Here is a 14,207-nt window from a genome sequence, read left to right on the forward strand (position 1 = left end):
CCAGGCGCTCACTTCAGTGGCCCACCTTCAGAGCGGACTCTGAAGGGGGTCCCTGTGACTCACGGCCAGGGCAAGGGAACCTGATTCCAACACTATTCATCATGTCTGCGGTCTTTTGAGGCATGCTTTGTTTGATCCCTCATTTAGAGACATCTTTTCCTTTGGTGACCCTACAGGGGTATAAAGACACAGCAGTAATGAGGGTGTTGGACTGGTCTGTTGTGGTGTGGAAGAAGTTGATCCAAAAGGTAAAGCTTTCACTTTACCGGTCCATCTAAGAAGTTACAATCCTCATCTACCGTCACCGAACTTGGGTTGTGACAGAAAGAAATGAGATGACACATACAAGTAGCTAGAAAGAGTTTATTTAGGGGAGTGGCAGAGCTCAGCTGTAGAGATAACGCTAAAGTGATTCAGGCATCTGAATGCCTCTTGGCCTCCCTTTGGAATTCTTTTTGGGCATGTTCAACTGGGAGGAGACCCTGTGACAGATCTAGGATATAGTGGGATTACGTGGGTTTACATATCCTTTACTGATGGATGGATGAGAAGATTATTCAGTTTATGACCAATAATCAATCAAAGGTTCTTTTTTCATATCATATAGGTTCAACTCTGTTATGAGGATCCTCCTATGCTGATACGGATCAGCAAACAACTGTAAACATTAAGAATCACTTGAAACAAAATATCAGCAAAACATTTTTAAGCATTAATATACAAAATAAAATGATGAATTATGAACCTTCTCTCTACTTTTGAACAGTCTACTTTTTTCCGGTTTATGATGGTGCCCACATATCTATCATGAGTTTCTATCAAACTATGCTACTGAAGATGTCCTAATAGAAGGGTTTGGGTGAAAACTGATAAGAATTTCTTTAGTGACTTTTCAAAACATTATTCTATCACATCAAATGATGAATTTGCTGTGTTCATCTTACTTAAGTCAGACTAAGTCAATAAAGATTTAATGTCTCAATGACTTCTAAAATCATGGTGCTGAAAAATCTTTTGAATTTTTATATAGACCCAATGATCAGCTCCAGAAAAGATTTGCTCGTGTTAAAAGCGGCACGCCTGAAGCCTTAGAGCAAGATTAGATTCCAGTGTGACGACTCGATGCATGCAACTTCACAGAGAGGGTAGGTGGGAAAACGGGTGGTATGTGTCAGACTGGTTAACCCACATTCATATAACATCACTATCATGCCACACCCAGGCTTGCCTTATAAAGTGGCCAAAACAGATAAGACATGCACATCCAAGCTCAACCACCACCTGAACTCTCCATCCTCCTCAGCAGTGAGATCAGACAGGAACACCATGAGTATTAGGAGCAAGGCCAGCCAACGACCTGGACTTTATATGTCCTCAGGAGGCTTCAGCACCAAGTCCTTAGGATCGTACTCCATTCCCAAAATCAGCACTCCTAATGGTGCTCCTATTACAGCTGTTACCTTCAACAAAAGCCTGCTCACTCCACTGAAGACAGACATTGACCCCACAGTTCATGATGTCCGTTACAAGGAGAAAGAACAGATCAAGAGTCTCAACAACCGTTTTGCCTCCTTCATTGACAAGGTATGAAGAAAGTTAAGTGAAATTCAAGTTTAACAGGTAACAGTTTTAAATTGGTGTCATATAGATGATACTACTGGTATAGATGATAGCTACTGGTATTTAGTTGATCTTTTAGCAGATGATTAAGCTCTTTGTGATCTTAATATGATGTTTGATCTTCTTGGTCTTTGAATTCCAGGTGCAAAACTTGGAGCAGCAGAACAAAATGCTGGAAACCAAGTGGAAGCTGCTGCAGGGACAGACTGTCGCTCCCTCGAACATTGAGCCCATGCTGAAAGCCTACATCGCCAACCTGCAAAGGCAGCTGGAGCTTCTCAGTCATGACAAAAACAAGCTTAACATGGAGTGCAGTGCCATACACAAACAAGTGAATGACTACAAGACGAAGTGAGACATTTGTAACTTACATGGTGTTGAGGTTTCTGCATAAGGAAATGAAGTACTGTGCATGCACTGATAAGACTGCTCTGCACTGGTAATGTGATATTTGCCGGTGTTTCAGGTATGAAGACGAGGTCAACAGAAGGAATGATGCAGAGAACGAGTTTGTTGTGCTCAAAAAGGTAAACAACATTACACCAATTAAAAATAACAAAGAAAAAAGGATAAATTTTCTCATTTGCAGCTTTGAATTTCTCCACCTTAAGTGATATTATTTAGTTGTATACTGACACACTTGCCATGACGCTGACTTTTCTTTGTTCTTCTAGGATGCGGACATAGAATATCTGTCCAAGGTGGACCTAAATGACAGGGTGGTTGCAGTCAGTGATGAAATTAACTTCTTTAAGGCTCTGTATGATGCGGTACATAAGACCTCATTGTGAATCTTCTCAGAATCTGTTGTATTCTGTGCTTTTTCCTCTTACTATTCTGTATGTGTTGTTTTATAAAAGGAGCTGCGTGAGTTACAGGAGAGCCTGAAGGAAACCTCTGTGGTGGTACAGATGGACAACTCCCGTGGGCTGAACATGGATCAGATTGTGTCCGATGTTCGGGCTCAGTATGAAGAAATTGCTTCCCGCTCCCGTAAAGAGGCTGAAAACTGGTACAAAGCAAAGGTAAGAAACAGATGATCTCTTGCTTAAAACAAAACGAAGCAAGTAGAACAGCTGTATCTTCTATATAATATGGAGAGATGGACAACAAGGAGCATTATGTTGGGCTCGTTCAGCTCTGTCCAAGCTTTCAGGTCTAGTAAACCAAAAAGTAAAACGTTATTCGATTCCAAACTGGGAATGTAAGAAATCAACAATGAGCTAAAGCTAAAAAATGTAAATGATGGTCCTGACCTTTGCAACCAGAACCAGCTTTACCAAACTGACAATTACTGGTTTCTTCTCTTTGTTCCCTGGTTTGCTCTCCATCTACACCAGTTTAACCAGATGACTGCTGAGGCAAACCAGTATGACAGTGCGCTGTATACCACCAAGGGGGAAATAGCTGAACTCAAACGAAAGATCAACCGCCTACAACATGAGATTGAAGCTTTGGCGTCACAGGTGAGTAGAATTTGTTTAAAGTCAAAGGCAGCCTGACTTAAATCTGATTTAATTGCTAATAAATAAAAAGTCCAAAAGGTTAGACTCCAAACACAACGGTAGAAGTTATAAACCACCTGGTTTATTTGCTGAGTAGGGCACCAAAAAGGTGCCAAAATACAAAGATCCAAAACAGCAGTGTAGTTTTCATCCTCAGGCAGAAAAAAAACTGTAAAGCTTGTTGCAGATCACCAGCTGGAGAATGTCATTTTTAAAAAAAAAAGAAGCTAATTTTGTGAACAGTTTTACATGTTTTTTAATTGTATATCAGGTTTGCATCTACGGCAGTAATTTCTAATGATCATAAAGCAGTCTGATTGTATGGTTGCTGTTGCTGAAAAAGAGTGTCTGACAACCTCAGATTTTATTAAATTATTACCTTTGTGCAGAAAGCGGACATTGAAGGTAACATTACTGAAGTGGAACATCATGGGGAAGAAGCTGTGCTGGATGCCAAGAACCGCATCAAGGAGCTGGAGCAGGCTGTGCAGAAGGCCAAGCAGGACATGGCTTGGCAGCTCAAGGAGTTCCAGGAGCTCATGAATCTGAAGCTGGCCCTCGACATAGAGATCTCAACATACAGGAAACTGTTGGAGGGCGAGGAGGAGAAGTGAGTTTTATTAGTAGATCTCCAGCTAGATAAGAAGTTTTCAGAAAGATTACTTTGGCACATGGTAATTATATAATAAGCATAATTTCTTCTTTTTTCTTTGTCTCAGATTTAAACATCTTCTGCACATAAAATAAATGCCTTGTGGGCACAGAATGAATTAATTGTGTTCCTGCAGAATGACATTAATGAGATAAGAGTTTGTTTGTTATACCTCAGAAGCTTTCATTTAACTATGTCATGTGGCAGCTTTTATCACATAGTTTTAAAAAATAGAAAAAAGAGACAAAAAACAATTAGATGATTAGATGATGAACGCACCTCAACTCCCAGCAACAAGGTAGAATCTTTATCATTCATAAAACAGCAAATGCAACACTAAACAGTCGACTTTAATCAAATCAAATCAAACTTTATTTCTATAGCACTTTTCGTGCTTAAAAAAAACAATACAAAGTACTTCACATAATAAAACAATTTACATCGAATAGATAAAACACACACACACATTAAGCGTCAGACAACAGAATTATTTCAGAACATTTATGTGCCTTACAAGCAAGCAGACTGTATATAAAAAGCTTGCAAGCCTTCATCACTTCACTGTAGACATGTTGCATTTGATCACAATATGCTCAGTACTGCCACCTTGTGTTAGAGATGATGTAACTGCATGCCTTTTAACAAGCACCCAATTACACAGTTATTCACATCTAAAACGTTGAGGGAGAAATTATTGTAATAGTTGTTGTTTTTTTTTGTTTTTGTTTTTTTTTTGGTTTTTTGTTATTTTTATTTTGAGGAATTAGCATTTCCAAAATGTCTTGTTTCTTGATACACCGTTTTTTCCAACTTCTTTATCTTCATATTTTGATGAACTTATTGTGTGCAAATACACCAATAGCAGATGTTCTCAACATTTGGAATCTCTAACCTGTCTCATAGTTCTCTGGGCTTTGCAGAAACGCTGCAACTTTCATGAATTATAAAGCCGAAGTAGTCGAATTATCTCTTTCTTTGTGTTCTTTAACGATAACTTGAGCAAATTTAGTCAATAGCATTTTGTATAATAAGATGTTACTATATCCTACATGATTGACCTTAAACGGATTTTTTCACAAGACTTTTTCTTGAGCCACAAATTGTTTTATATATTTTGTCTTCTCACGCTCTACTGTAATACTCCAAAAGTTTTAGTTCCTCTTCAACAACCATCTATGTTACAGAACTTTACCATCACATTGATACTTATTATGTGTATCATGTTTTTTTTATCGACAGACTTGGCCAGAACCATGCTGTTAACATCCAACCAGTTCGTACCAACAGTGAGTATTTCACTAGAAAATTAATCATTAATAGATTATAGTGATATCCTGTCTGTGTGTATTTAATTTATTGCAGCATATTCTTTCTAACAGCTGCCGTGGTTAACAGCCATCAGCACAGAAGGTCAGGCCCTGTTCTTATCAAGACAGTAGAGACCCGTGACAGGTCTTACAGCTAAAACACGAATCATGGTGCAGTATGCCAGCCAGCCTTTAAACTGTACCTTTACAATGATCTCTTTGGAGGCTGCCAGTATATCAGCTAACAGTGAAAAGATGAAGCATGCGAAGCTGTTCGTTTTCCTTTTACTTATTACAACATGTGTTGGGAATACATTTGTACTCAACAGTATAAAAGTTTGTGTGTTTTTTCTTTTAATAATACTTTTAGTTAAAAAAAAAAACACCTTTTAATAATACATTTAAATGAATATCTGAATATATTAGTTTAACTAACTGCAAAACCTTTCATCAAAATGCTTCAAAAATAAACAAAATTTTAAAACTTGAATTTTGTTTTAAGAAATGTTGAAGGGTGTCAATGCAACTACTGCCTGCAAAGCAGCGTGGTAGCCCCAGCTGGAAACAAACCATCTTACATGTAATGACACTGACAAGTATAGTGCTGGTGTGCGTTTGTATGACCATCCATTATGAACTAATAAAAACTGTAACTGGATCAATAAATGCATCATGTTCCTCTCAATCTCTATATATAACTGTGATGTGTGAATGATTCCAGTGTTACACACACAACAGCCCTGGTTTACATGTTGGCATTGCTACAACGCTAGGGCCTGATGGTTACCGTTGCTACGACGACATGGATATTCTGTGACTGTTGGCTGAAACAGACAGACGTAGGGCTCAAAGAACCCCTCAAACAATCAAGTGCTGTTTCAATATAAAATAGTTGTATCAAAAAAATACTTGAATTCTTTGGCGCCAAAAGAGCTGAAGGAATGTATGGGTGTAATTCATTTTTCCATAATGTGAACAGAATTTTCCTGTTGAATAGGGTTAATAAGAGGAAGAAGTAAACTTTCTGATGCTTGGAACAGCGTAACTCAAACTCTATCAGACCCAGCTCTTTTGCACTTGAGGTTCGTCTTGTAGCCAACTCAAATTCCTAAAATTATAGATGTAATTTGTCTATGTACAGGTGAAACTCTGGGTGTGAGACATGTTTGTTTGGGAATTAATTCAGAGTGAATGTCAAGAGGATTTTGAGCAGTTTTCAGATTTTTCATTAGGCATAACCTGTGACTGTGTCTGACTGTGACCTATTTAAACATAAGTTTAGTGATGTTTCCAGATGAAAGTAGGCCTGAGTTGTAATTTTTCAAAGTAGGCCAGGTATTTGGCTCATGTCAGCCAAATCCCATTCGATCCTTAAGGGAAAAAAATCTTGTTTTTTTGTGAATTATGTAAACACTGCAAGGCTTTTTGTAAAGTTTAATTCATAGCACACTATTTCTGACCAAGACACACGTTTTGAATATAGCTTTTGTAGAGAAAGGGTAAAGCTAGGGTAGGGGACTCTAAAATTCCTTTAAAAAAAAAAAGAAAGAAATAAAAAAAATAAATAAATTGAAAATGTGTAATAAATGTGTAAAAAAAAACAGAAGTTATTCAGGAGCTGGCAAGATCATACTGAATTCCTCCTTCAAAGCTTCTAAAGTCACAGTAAGAAGATTCCTTGGTCAAATCTTAACCAGGGCATTTCTGTGTGGAGTTTGCATGATCTCATTGTGCACATGTGGGTTATCCTCAGCTACTCTGGGTATGTTCCTCCCATATATTATGTTAAGGTCATTTGTAATTTACCCTGTCCATTGGTTGCATGTTGCTCGATGATGAACTGGTGACTTGCCCAGGGTGCACTCTATCTCTGCCTAATAGTATCTGATACTTGCAAATTAATCCAAGGATGTAAAAGGAGTGGATGTACTTTAGTTCTTTTCTGTGTAATACATATTAGGTTAAAAAAAACACACACACATTTAAATCCGACTCAGTTTTACTCCAGGAGTTAAAAAGACAATATTTGTATGTTTTTGTAAAACTAATGCTACTAGATATACATGAATTCGGCATGGTTTCCTTATAATATGAAACAACATGACTCCATCTAGAGGCAAGGTTTACCTCTGCAATGCAGGCTACCATTGACCAGACAAGAGAAATGCATTGCTGCATCACATGCTCACTTCCTTAGATTTGGGATTATTTAAAACCTGAAAGAGACCAACATGTCTTCTGTTGACATCAAAACACATAAAACACTAATATTTACTTTGACAGTTTTCTTGTTCAGTTTCAGGATTTGCTTTGTTTTAACTTCCTGTTTTACTTTGAATCCTCGTGTTTCTTTGTGTATTCCAGTTAATTTAGTACATTTCTATTTAATCTGACTTGAGCTTGCTTTAGGTGTCTTGAGTCGTGACTAAAGTTTTTTTTTTTTTTCAGATTTATTCCTGTTGTTTTTAAGATTGGTTTTCCCTGCTGTTTTGGATATTCTGCTCTGCCGCGACTTTGGTTTATCAATTTATGTTTTTTATTTATTCCTAACCTTCTTCCATGATACGGGTCTAAAAGTTATACCCATCAACTCTGTTAAGGTTTAACTCCTCTAAGGATTTCCTCGATCGAAAACTAAATACTATCTGTTAAAGATTACTTTAATTACAGCACATAATGTTTTAAAGTTAGTACTGTAAGGTTACAGACACCAAAATTGCCAGGGTTGGATATTATGTCTTTAAACCATAGGCAGTAGGTATTTTGTACCATAAAGTGCGTAATAAGAATTTAATTTCGGCTACCCTTGCCTGCAAAGGAAACTGGATAACAGCAGCCTTTACAACCATAGACGTCAATGTTTACAACGTGGACAACGGTGTAGCCAGAAAGCTAACCATAAACATATGATGTCTATGAAGCTAACTGTCTGACGTGACCGGATGTGACGCAGGTTCGGACAGGCTAGACGCACACACGTAGATCACAGAATGCTGCCACCTACCGTTCGGTGTTCTGCAGGTAACTTTTCATTAACCATGCATGGAGTTGTGAAAAAGAATTTGCTCCATTCCTGATTTCTTACTATTTTGCAAATTTGTCGCACTTAAATGTTTCAGATTATCTTAGAAATTTTAATACTAGACAAACATAACCCGAGTAAATACAAAATGCAGTTTTTAAATGGTGATTTCATCTATTAAAGAGAAAAAACTTTATTTGTGGCACTCCTTTATTTATAGATGACTATCGATTCGTAACCGATTCCTTAACAGAAATTACCTTTAAAGATAACTGCGACCCAACTATAGTCCAGCAGTAAACAACTTTGAACAGTATATATTTGCATTAAGTGTACACAAGTTTTATTCACATTTTTGGACAACTGTTGAGCTTTATTATATGTATCATTATAATTAATTGTACACATATATGTAGTTAAAAATGTACGGTTACTTCTCTCAAAAGGTTAATTTGACATTTTGCCACATCGGTTATTCTGATTATCGAGAGTTATCTGATTTAATTAGTCAACCTTTGAAATGAATGAGCTTAGAAAACAGGCTCAACACATGTTGAAGCAACTTAAAACTTAATTTCTCAAGTAAATACAACAAAACTTTAAATCTGTGATATATATATATATATATATATATGTTAGGGCTTATACATTAGGGTTGATCGTTAAAGAATCGCGATCTCGATTCATCTCACGATCTCATTTTCAAATGACGACGATTTAAAAAAAAAAAAAAAAAGACCACGAATGTACCGCATTTTGAACTGGGACATCACCTGTATAAAAACAAGCGCTCCCTCCTTCTCCCTCAACAAATGACAACAGCGGATCCTTATACCACGTGACGCAGATGCCCGCTGGTAGGAAAAAAAAACTTGCCGACTTTCTAAACCCCTTTGGCGACTTTTTTTTTTGTTTGTTGTTGTTGTTAAAAGCGACTAGCGACAAATCTAGCAACTTTTACTGGAGTTATTGGAGACGTTTCTGGTGTTTTGGCGACTGATTTGAAAGCACATATTGTTTAGCAGTTACTGTCACGAACGAGCAACGGGAGCCCTCCCCGTCCTAAAGCACTCACAGTCGGCCAGTCTCACAATCGGCTCCGGCTACACCTCAGAGGAACAGAGAGGACACTTGCACAATTTCGCGTGCACAGTCAAAATGAATAGTGCATGTGCAAATCCACCGCTAATCCCACCCTGGTTTACAGAGTGGGATGTAAACTAATATTAAATTTAACCAAAGGACTGTTGTGTGAAATTTCTAGCTTAATGTCCAACCCTCCTGCTGTTTATATTTTCTAAAACATGCCTACCTCTCATCACCTTATGCACAGAAAATATATTGTTAAAAAAATGTTACTATTAAAATTATTCAAAAGTTGTGTGTGTAAGAGAAGACAAGAGAGACATTTATTGTTTTTATGTTCAGTGTCAGCTGTTGCAAAGTTGATGTGCCTGTAATACGTGCAATAAATATTTATATAGGAAAAAAATTGTGAGAGAATCGTGTGTGTGTGTGTGTATATATATATATATATATATATATATATATATATATATATATATATATATATATACACACACACACACACACATACGTGTGTGTGTATACGTGTACATATGTATGTATCTTGAAAACATTTGAGGCAGGCATGGACTTGTCTGCAAGACACAGATCAGGGTTCTAAGTCGAAATACAAACTTCCTGTTCTAAGTTACCCATATTTGTTTTTGCAAGAATGTCTTCTGCTTTCCTACTATAGGTACAAGCCCGCAAAATTACAGACATCTATCTGCTCTCTGAAGATACATTTTACAACAGTTTTGTTCCTCTTAAGCTAAATTCAAGGTAAATAATTTTAGTTTTAACTTTAGTGTTTTGAAAATGACAATGTGTATTGTTCTTAAACACTCAGACAGACAGTTCTCAGAGTTGAAAACTATGGTTTATTTGCATTCCATGCATTACATGTTGCCTGCCCTGTCTAACAGGAAGGAAATGCTTTTAACTATGTATCAATGTATCTTTCTTTCTTCAGTGATTACCAGTAAAACCATGGACAAAGCTGCAGTGCTGACTCATATCCTGAAGTCAAAGGGAGCGCCAACGTTTTTAGGTGGAGACGTGCCTGCCTGTGTGATTAACAGCAATAAATATATACTTCCACTTACTGCTGAAGCTCAAGACAACAGCTCGGCTTCCATTGATCATACCATCCACACTTCTTTGTCTGGTGAGGTCAAAAGTGTTGCAATCACCGGTCCAGAGGGATCAGGTAAAACCACTGCTCTACAGAAGCTTGTCCTTGACTGGGCGAAAGGAGAACACCTTCAAAACTTCATGCATGTTTTCCATTTTCAGTTCAGGGAGATCAATTCTCTTAAAGGTGTTGTCTCTTTGGAGACTTTAATCCAACACAATCATCATCTAATCCCTCCCAGGTCTGTTCAACTGGCTGTAGAGAAATCTGATGAGGTGTTGTTTATTTTTGATGGCTTGGATGAATACAAACACAGCCTGGACCCCTCGATTCATGCCTTCATTTCGGACCCAAGTCAGACAACCTCAGTGCCCTGTTTAGTGGCCAGTTTGCTTCACGGATCCCTGCTGAGAGGAGCTACCTTTGTGGTGGCGTCCAGGCCAACAGAAAATCTGAAGTTCTTTAGTGGTACTCAAGTGGAAGTTTTGGGGTTTCTGAAACCCCAACGAAAAGCCTACTTTCAAAGCTTTTTTACTGACCATGCTGCTGCCAGCAATGCACTGCAACACCTGGAAAAGACCCTCGGCTTTTATGATTTCTGCACTTCTCCAAGATTTTGTTGGACAGTTTGTTCTATTTACAAGGTCCTCATTGATTCGGATGCAAAACTTCCTACAACTGTTTCTCAGCTCTTTGGAAGTGTTCTTGTCCACTTGCTTCAGACACTCTCTCTGAGTAACCCTTCCAACAGAGCCCTAGTGTTGGTCCTTGGCAGGATGGCCTCTCATTGCTTTCTTGACCAACATTCAAGCTGCACCAAGGAACACATTGATTCCTTTGGTTTACAACAGTTTCTTACCTCAGTGAATGTTTTCCTGCGAGTAAACGGTGAATTTGAGGTGGGTCAGTGTACCTTCTCCTTTCATTCCCAACTCATGCAAGAGTTCATTTTGGCACTTGCTTTCTTTTTGGACCAGTCCACATTCGAGGGCGTGAAGAAGTTTCTGGAAAAGCACGAAGGGAAAGCAAAGTTCCTAGATTTCTTCTTATCTGGGCTTTTAGAGCCATTCCAGTACAGACCACTGGAGGCCCTGCTGGGAAAATTTAATCCTGAGCAGATGAAAGATTATGAAAGCTGGTTTAGAAGCAGCTTGAAGGAGAAACTTAAATGTTGCCACAGAGATGAGCACTACAGATGGTTCCACCTGCTGCACCAAGCTCAGAATGAGAATTTGGTTAAGGAGATCATGACTTCATCATCAATACCAGGCACCGATAACAGCGATTTGAGTCTCCAGGACTGCGTAGCTGTGAATTATGTTGTTTCATGCCTTGGTAAAATGGAGAGATTAAATCTAAAGCATACAAGAAACTTTTCAGAGGAGAAGGCAGAAGCCCTGGCTCCAGCATTGAGTTTGTCACACCAGATAAGGTAAGTCAGGTTTAGAAAAATCGTGGTTAAATGCATGTTTCCCTTCACATGCTGAGAATAATGTGTGAAATTGATCTATTGTGTTCCCTAGCCTATCACAGATCAGTACAGGGGCTGTCCAGCATCTGGCTGCAGCTTTCAGCAGAGGCGTTATCAGGGAGTTGTGTCTCTCCAATTCCCACATCAGTGATGAAGATTTCAACATTCTTTGTGGGGGACTCAAAGAAAGCAAGCTGTACAAACTAACGTAAGTATAACTGATAATCTTTTTTATTTTATTGTTTTTTTATCTATGCCTTTTGTTAATATGTATATCTGGTAGATAAAAAGCAATTTGGTTATGTTCGCTACATTTCGTTTTTAGTGTTGAAATGTGCAAACTGACAGGGGCCAGCTGTGAAGGTGTGGCTTCTGTCCTGACCTCAGAAACCTCTCAGCTACACACACTGCAAATCAGGTTTGATGGCATCGGTGATCTTGGCTTTACAAAGCTGTGCAAAGCCATGCACAGTCCTCAGTGCAGACTACAGGATCTTTAGTATGTACTTGGTTATTAAAATTTTACATTGAAACAGTGTTTTGTCTTCTTTCTGCTGACTTCCTTCCTCAAACGTTTGTAACTGACATCTATTTGTTCCTTTTGAAGCTTGCAAAAGTGTGACTTGACCGCAGCATCCATGGATGCTTTTGCAGCAGCTTTGTGTTGTGGTCAGTCACCACTAAGAAAAGCGAACCTGGCAAGTGAGGAGATCGGCGACAACGGAATGGAGGTTTTGTGCAAAGCCTTGCAACACCCTCTGTGTCAACTTCACAGCATTAGGCAAGTCTGTTTCAGCATAATAAAACCGCATTTTGTGCCATCAGTTTTTATGCATTACAAGACCTGCAGCGATAAGAAGCAGATTATATTAACATCTGCGTATTTTTATCTTTTATCATAGATTGTTTGATTGTAGCCTGACAGCTGCAAGCTGCTCTCATTTGAAGGAAGCCTTAATGTCAGATCACTGCTCTCTGTTGGAGCTAGATCTGTCATGTAACGAGTTGGGCCAGGAAGGCGGACTGCTGCTCTGCCAAGGCCTGAGTCGACCCGGTTGTCTCATGCAAAGTGTCAAGTAGGCCACTTTCACAAATGGTCTTGACTTTTTGTGGCAAATTACAAACAGTAAGATGAATTTTTAGCTGGAATATACTCTGCTTCATCCAACAGTTTGACCAGATGCGAGTTAACTCCGGCAGTCTTCAAGGAACTTGGCTCACTACTAAGAAATGGGACTTGCCAACTCAAGTCCCTGAGTGTGGGTCTTAATAAAGGGGGAGATCAAGGGGCTAAACATCTTTGGGATGCTGTTGCACATCCAAGCTGCTTGTTAGAGGAATTAGAGTAAGTAGCAAAAAGGGGGAAATCCTTACATAATTTAATCAACACTTAATTGTGCATTTGATTTCATTTTCTTTGGCTGCTCTGTATTGCAGTGTTGAAATGACCAGTTTGACAGATGCCTGTGTTGAAGACATGTGTGCTGCTGTAAGGGCCAGTAAGACTTTGAAGAGGCTGGAGATGAGAAACAACACACTGACTGATGCCTCTGTACCACTGATTGTCCAAGTTGTAAAGGAAAGCCACATCATGGAGGAGTTGGTGTAAGCATCATTTGCTTTATTATAAAATGCATTGAGGTAGTGAATTAAATGTTTGGTTTTCTTTACATGTAGGAAAGTAAATTTAACAAGAATCTACCTACTATATTTGTTTGCATCTCTTTCAGCCTGAGGTATAATGACTTCAGTGAAGATGTCTTTGAAATGCTGGAGGAGTGTAACAAAATAACATACTAAGGACGAGTCTGACTACCACAGGACCAGCCTACTTGCCAGTTTACTGAAAAATGCACAGATCAGCTATAATATCCAAATCAATCACTGTAAATTTCATGTTAACTAATTAAATTGTAATATTTTAACGCATAATCTTGGATTTTAACATAGCAACCAAAGTCTGTGATAGCAGCCCACTCCATGAGCATGCTACAAAACCTGCTCAGGAACATCTCAAACAGCCCAAATGCTTGGAGCATCTGCAAGATTTGACAGAGCAAGTCTGATCTATGGAACTATTATCTATGGTTAAAAAATAAAAGTGATCAATGGATGACTTAAACATGCAACAACCCATCTGCTACCAGCTTCTTGGAACCAAACACCCCCAGGATCTACATCCATCCCTCAATGGCTGCAAGCATCAGAGGAATCAATGCAATAGATTTAAATGGTACAGATATCAGGAAATACATGTATGGAAAATGAAATGACTGGCTCTGACTACCTAAAAATAAACCGTTTTTCTCTTTCCTTTTAGTGGTTAAAAACTTAATGTAAATCTCAGAATAAGTAACCAAACCTGTTGCTGTGCCACTTCCTCTTCAGGCACATTTCCCATTTACATTATAAAATAATGTAAATGGAAAA

General features: G+C 38.4%; 2 protein-coding genes across 2 annotated transcripts; both read left to right on the forward strand.

The window, feature by feature from the left end:
• Positions 1 to 1,326: 1,326 nt before the first annotated feature.
• Positions 1,327 to 3,739, forward strand: LOC306754510 (keratin, type II cytoskeletal 8-like; the record flags this gene model as incomplete). Its single annotated transcript, XM_079238529.1, has 7 exons — positions 1,327 to 1,584; positions 1,763 to 1,971; positions 2,087 to 2,147; positions 2,295 to 2,390; positions 2,481 to 2,645; positions 2,961 to 3,086; positions 3,515 to 3,739. The coding sequence occupies 7 exons, from the start codon at positions 1,327 to 1,329 to the stop codon at positions 3,737 to 3,739; spliced, it is 1,140 nt and encodes a 379-aa protein (XP_079094655.1).
• Positions 3,740 to 10,161: 6,422 nt separating this feature from the next.
• On the forward strand, positions 10,162 to 14,131 carry LOC306754511 (NACHT, LRR and PYD domains-containing protein 12; the record flags this gene model as incomplete). Its single annotated transcript, XM_079238530.1, has 8 exons — positions 10,162 to 11,738; positions 11,830 to 11,985; positions 12,103 to 12,276; positions 12,385 to 12,558; positions 12,680 to 12,853; positions 12,949 to 13,122; positions 13,215 to 13,382; positions 13,508 to 14,131. The coding sequence occupies 8 exons, from the start codon at positions 10,162 to 10,164 to the stop codon at positions 13,575 to 13,577; spliced, it is 2,667 nt and encodes an 888-aa protein (XP_079094656.1). The 3' UTR covers positions 13,578 to 14,131.
• Between the last annotated feature and the right edge of the window lie 76 nt (positions 14,132 to 14,207).

Source organism: Telmatherina bonti (assembly GCF_933228915.1).
Source record: "Telmatherina bonti genome assembly, chromosome: 4".
Taxonomy (NCBI): domain Eukaryota; kingdom Metazoa; phylum Chordata; class Actinopteri; order Atheriniformes; family Telmatherinidae; genus Telmatherina; species Telmatherina bonti.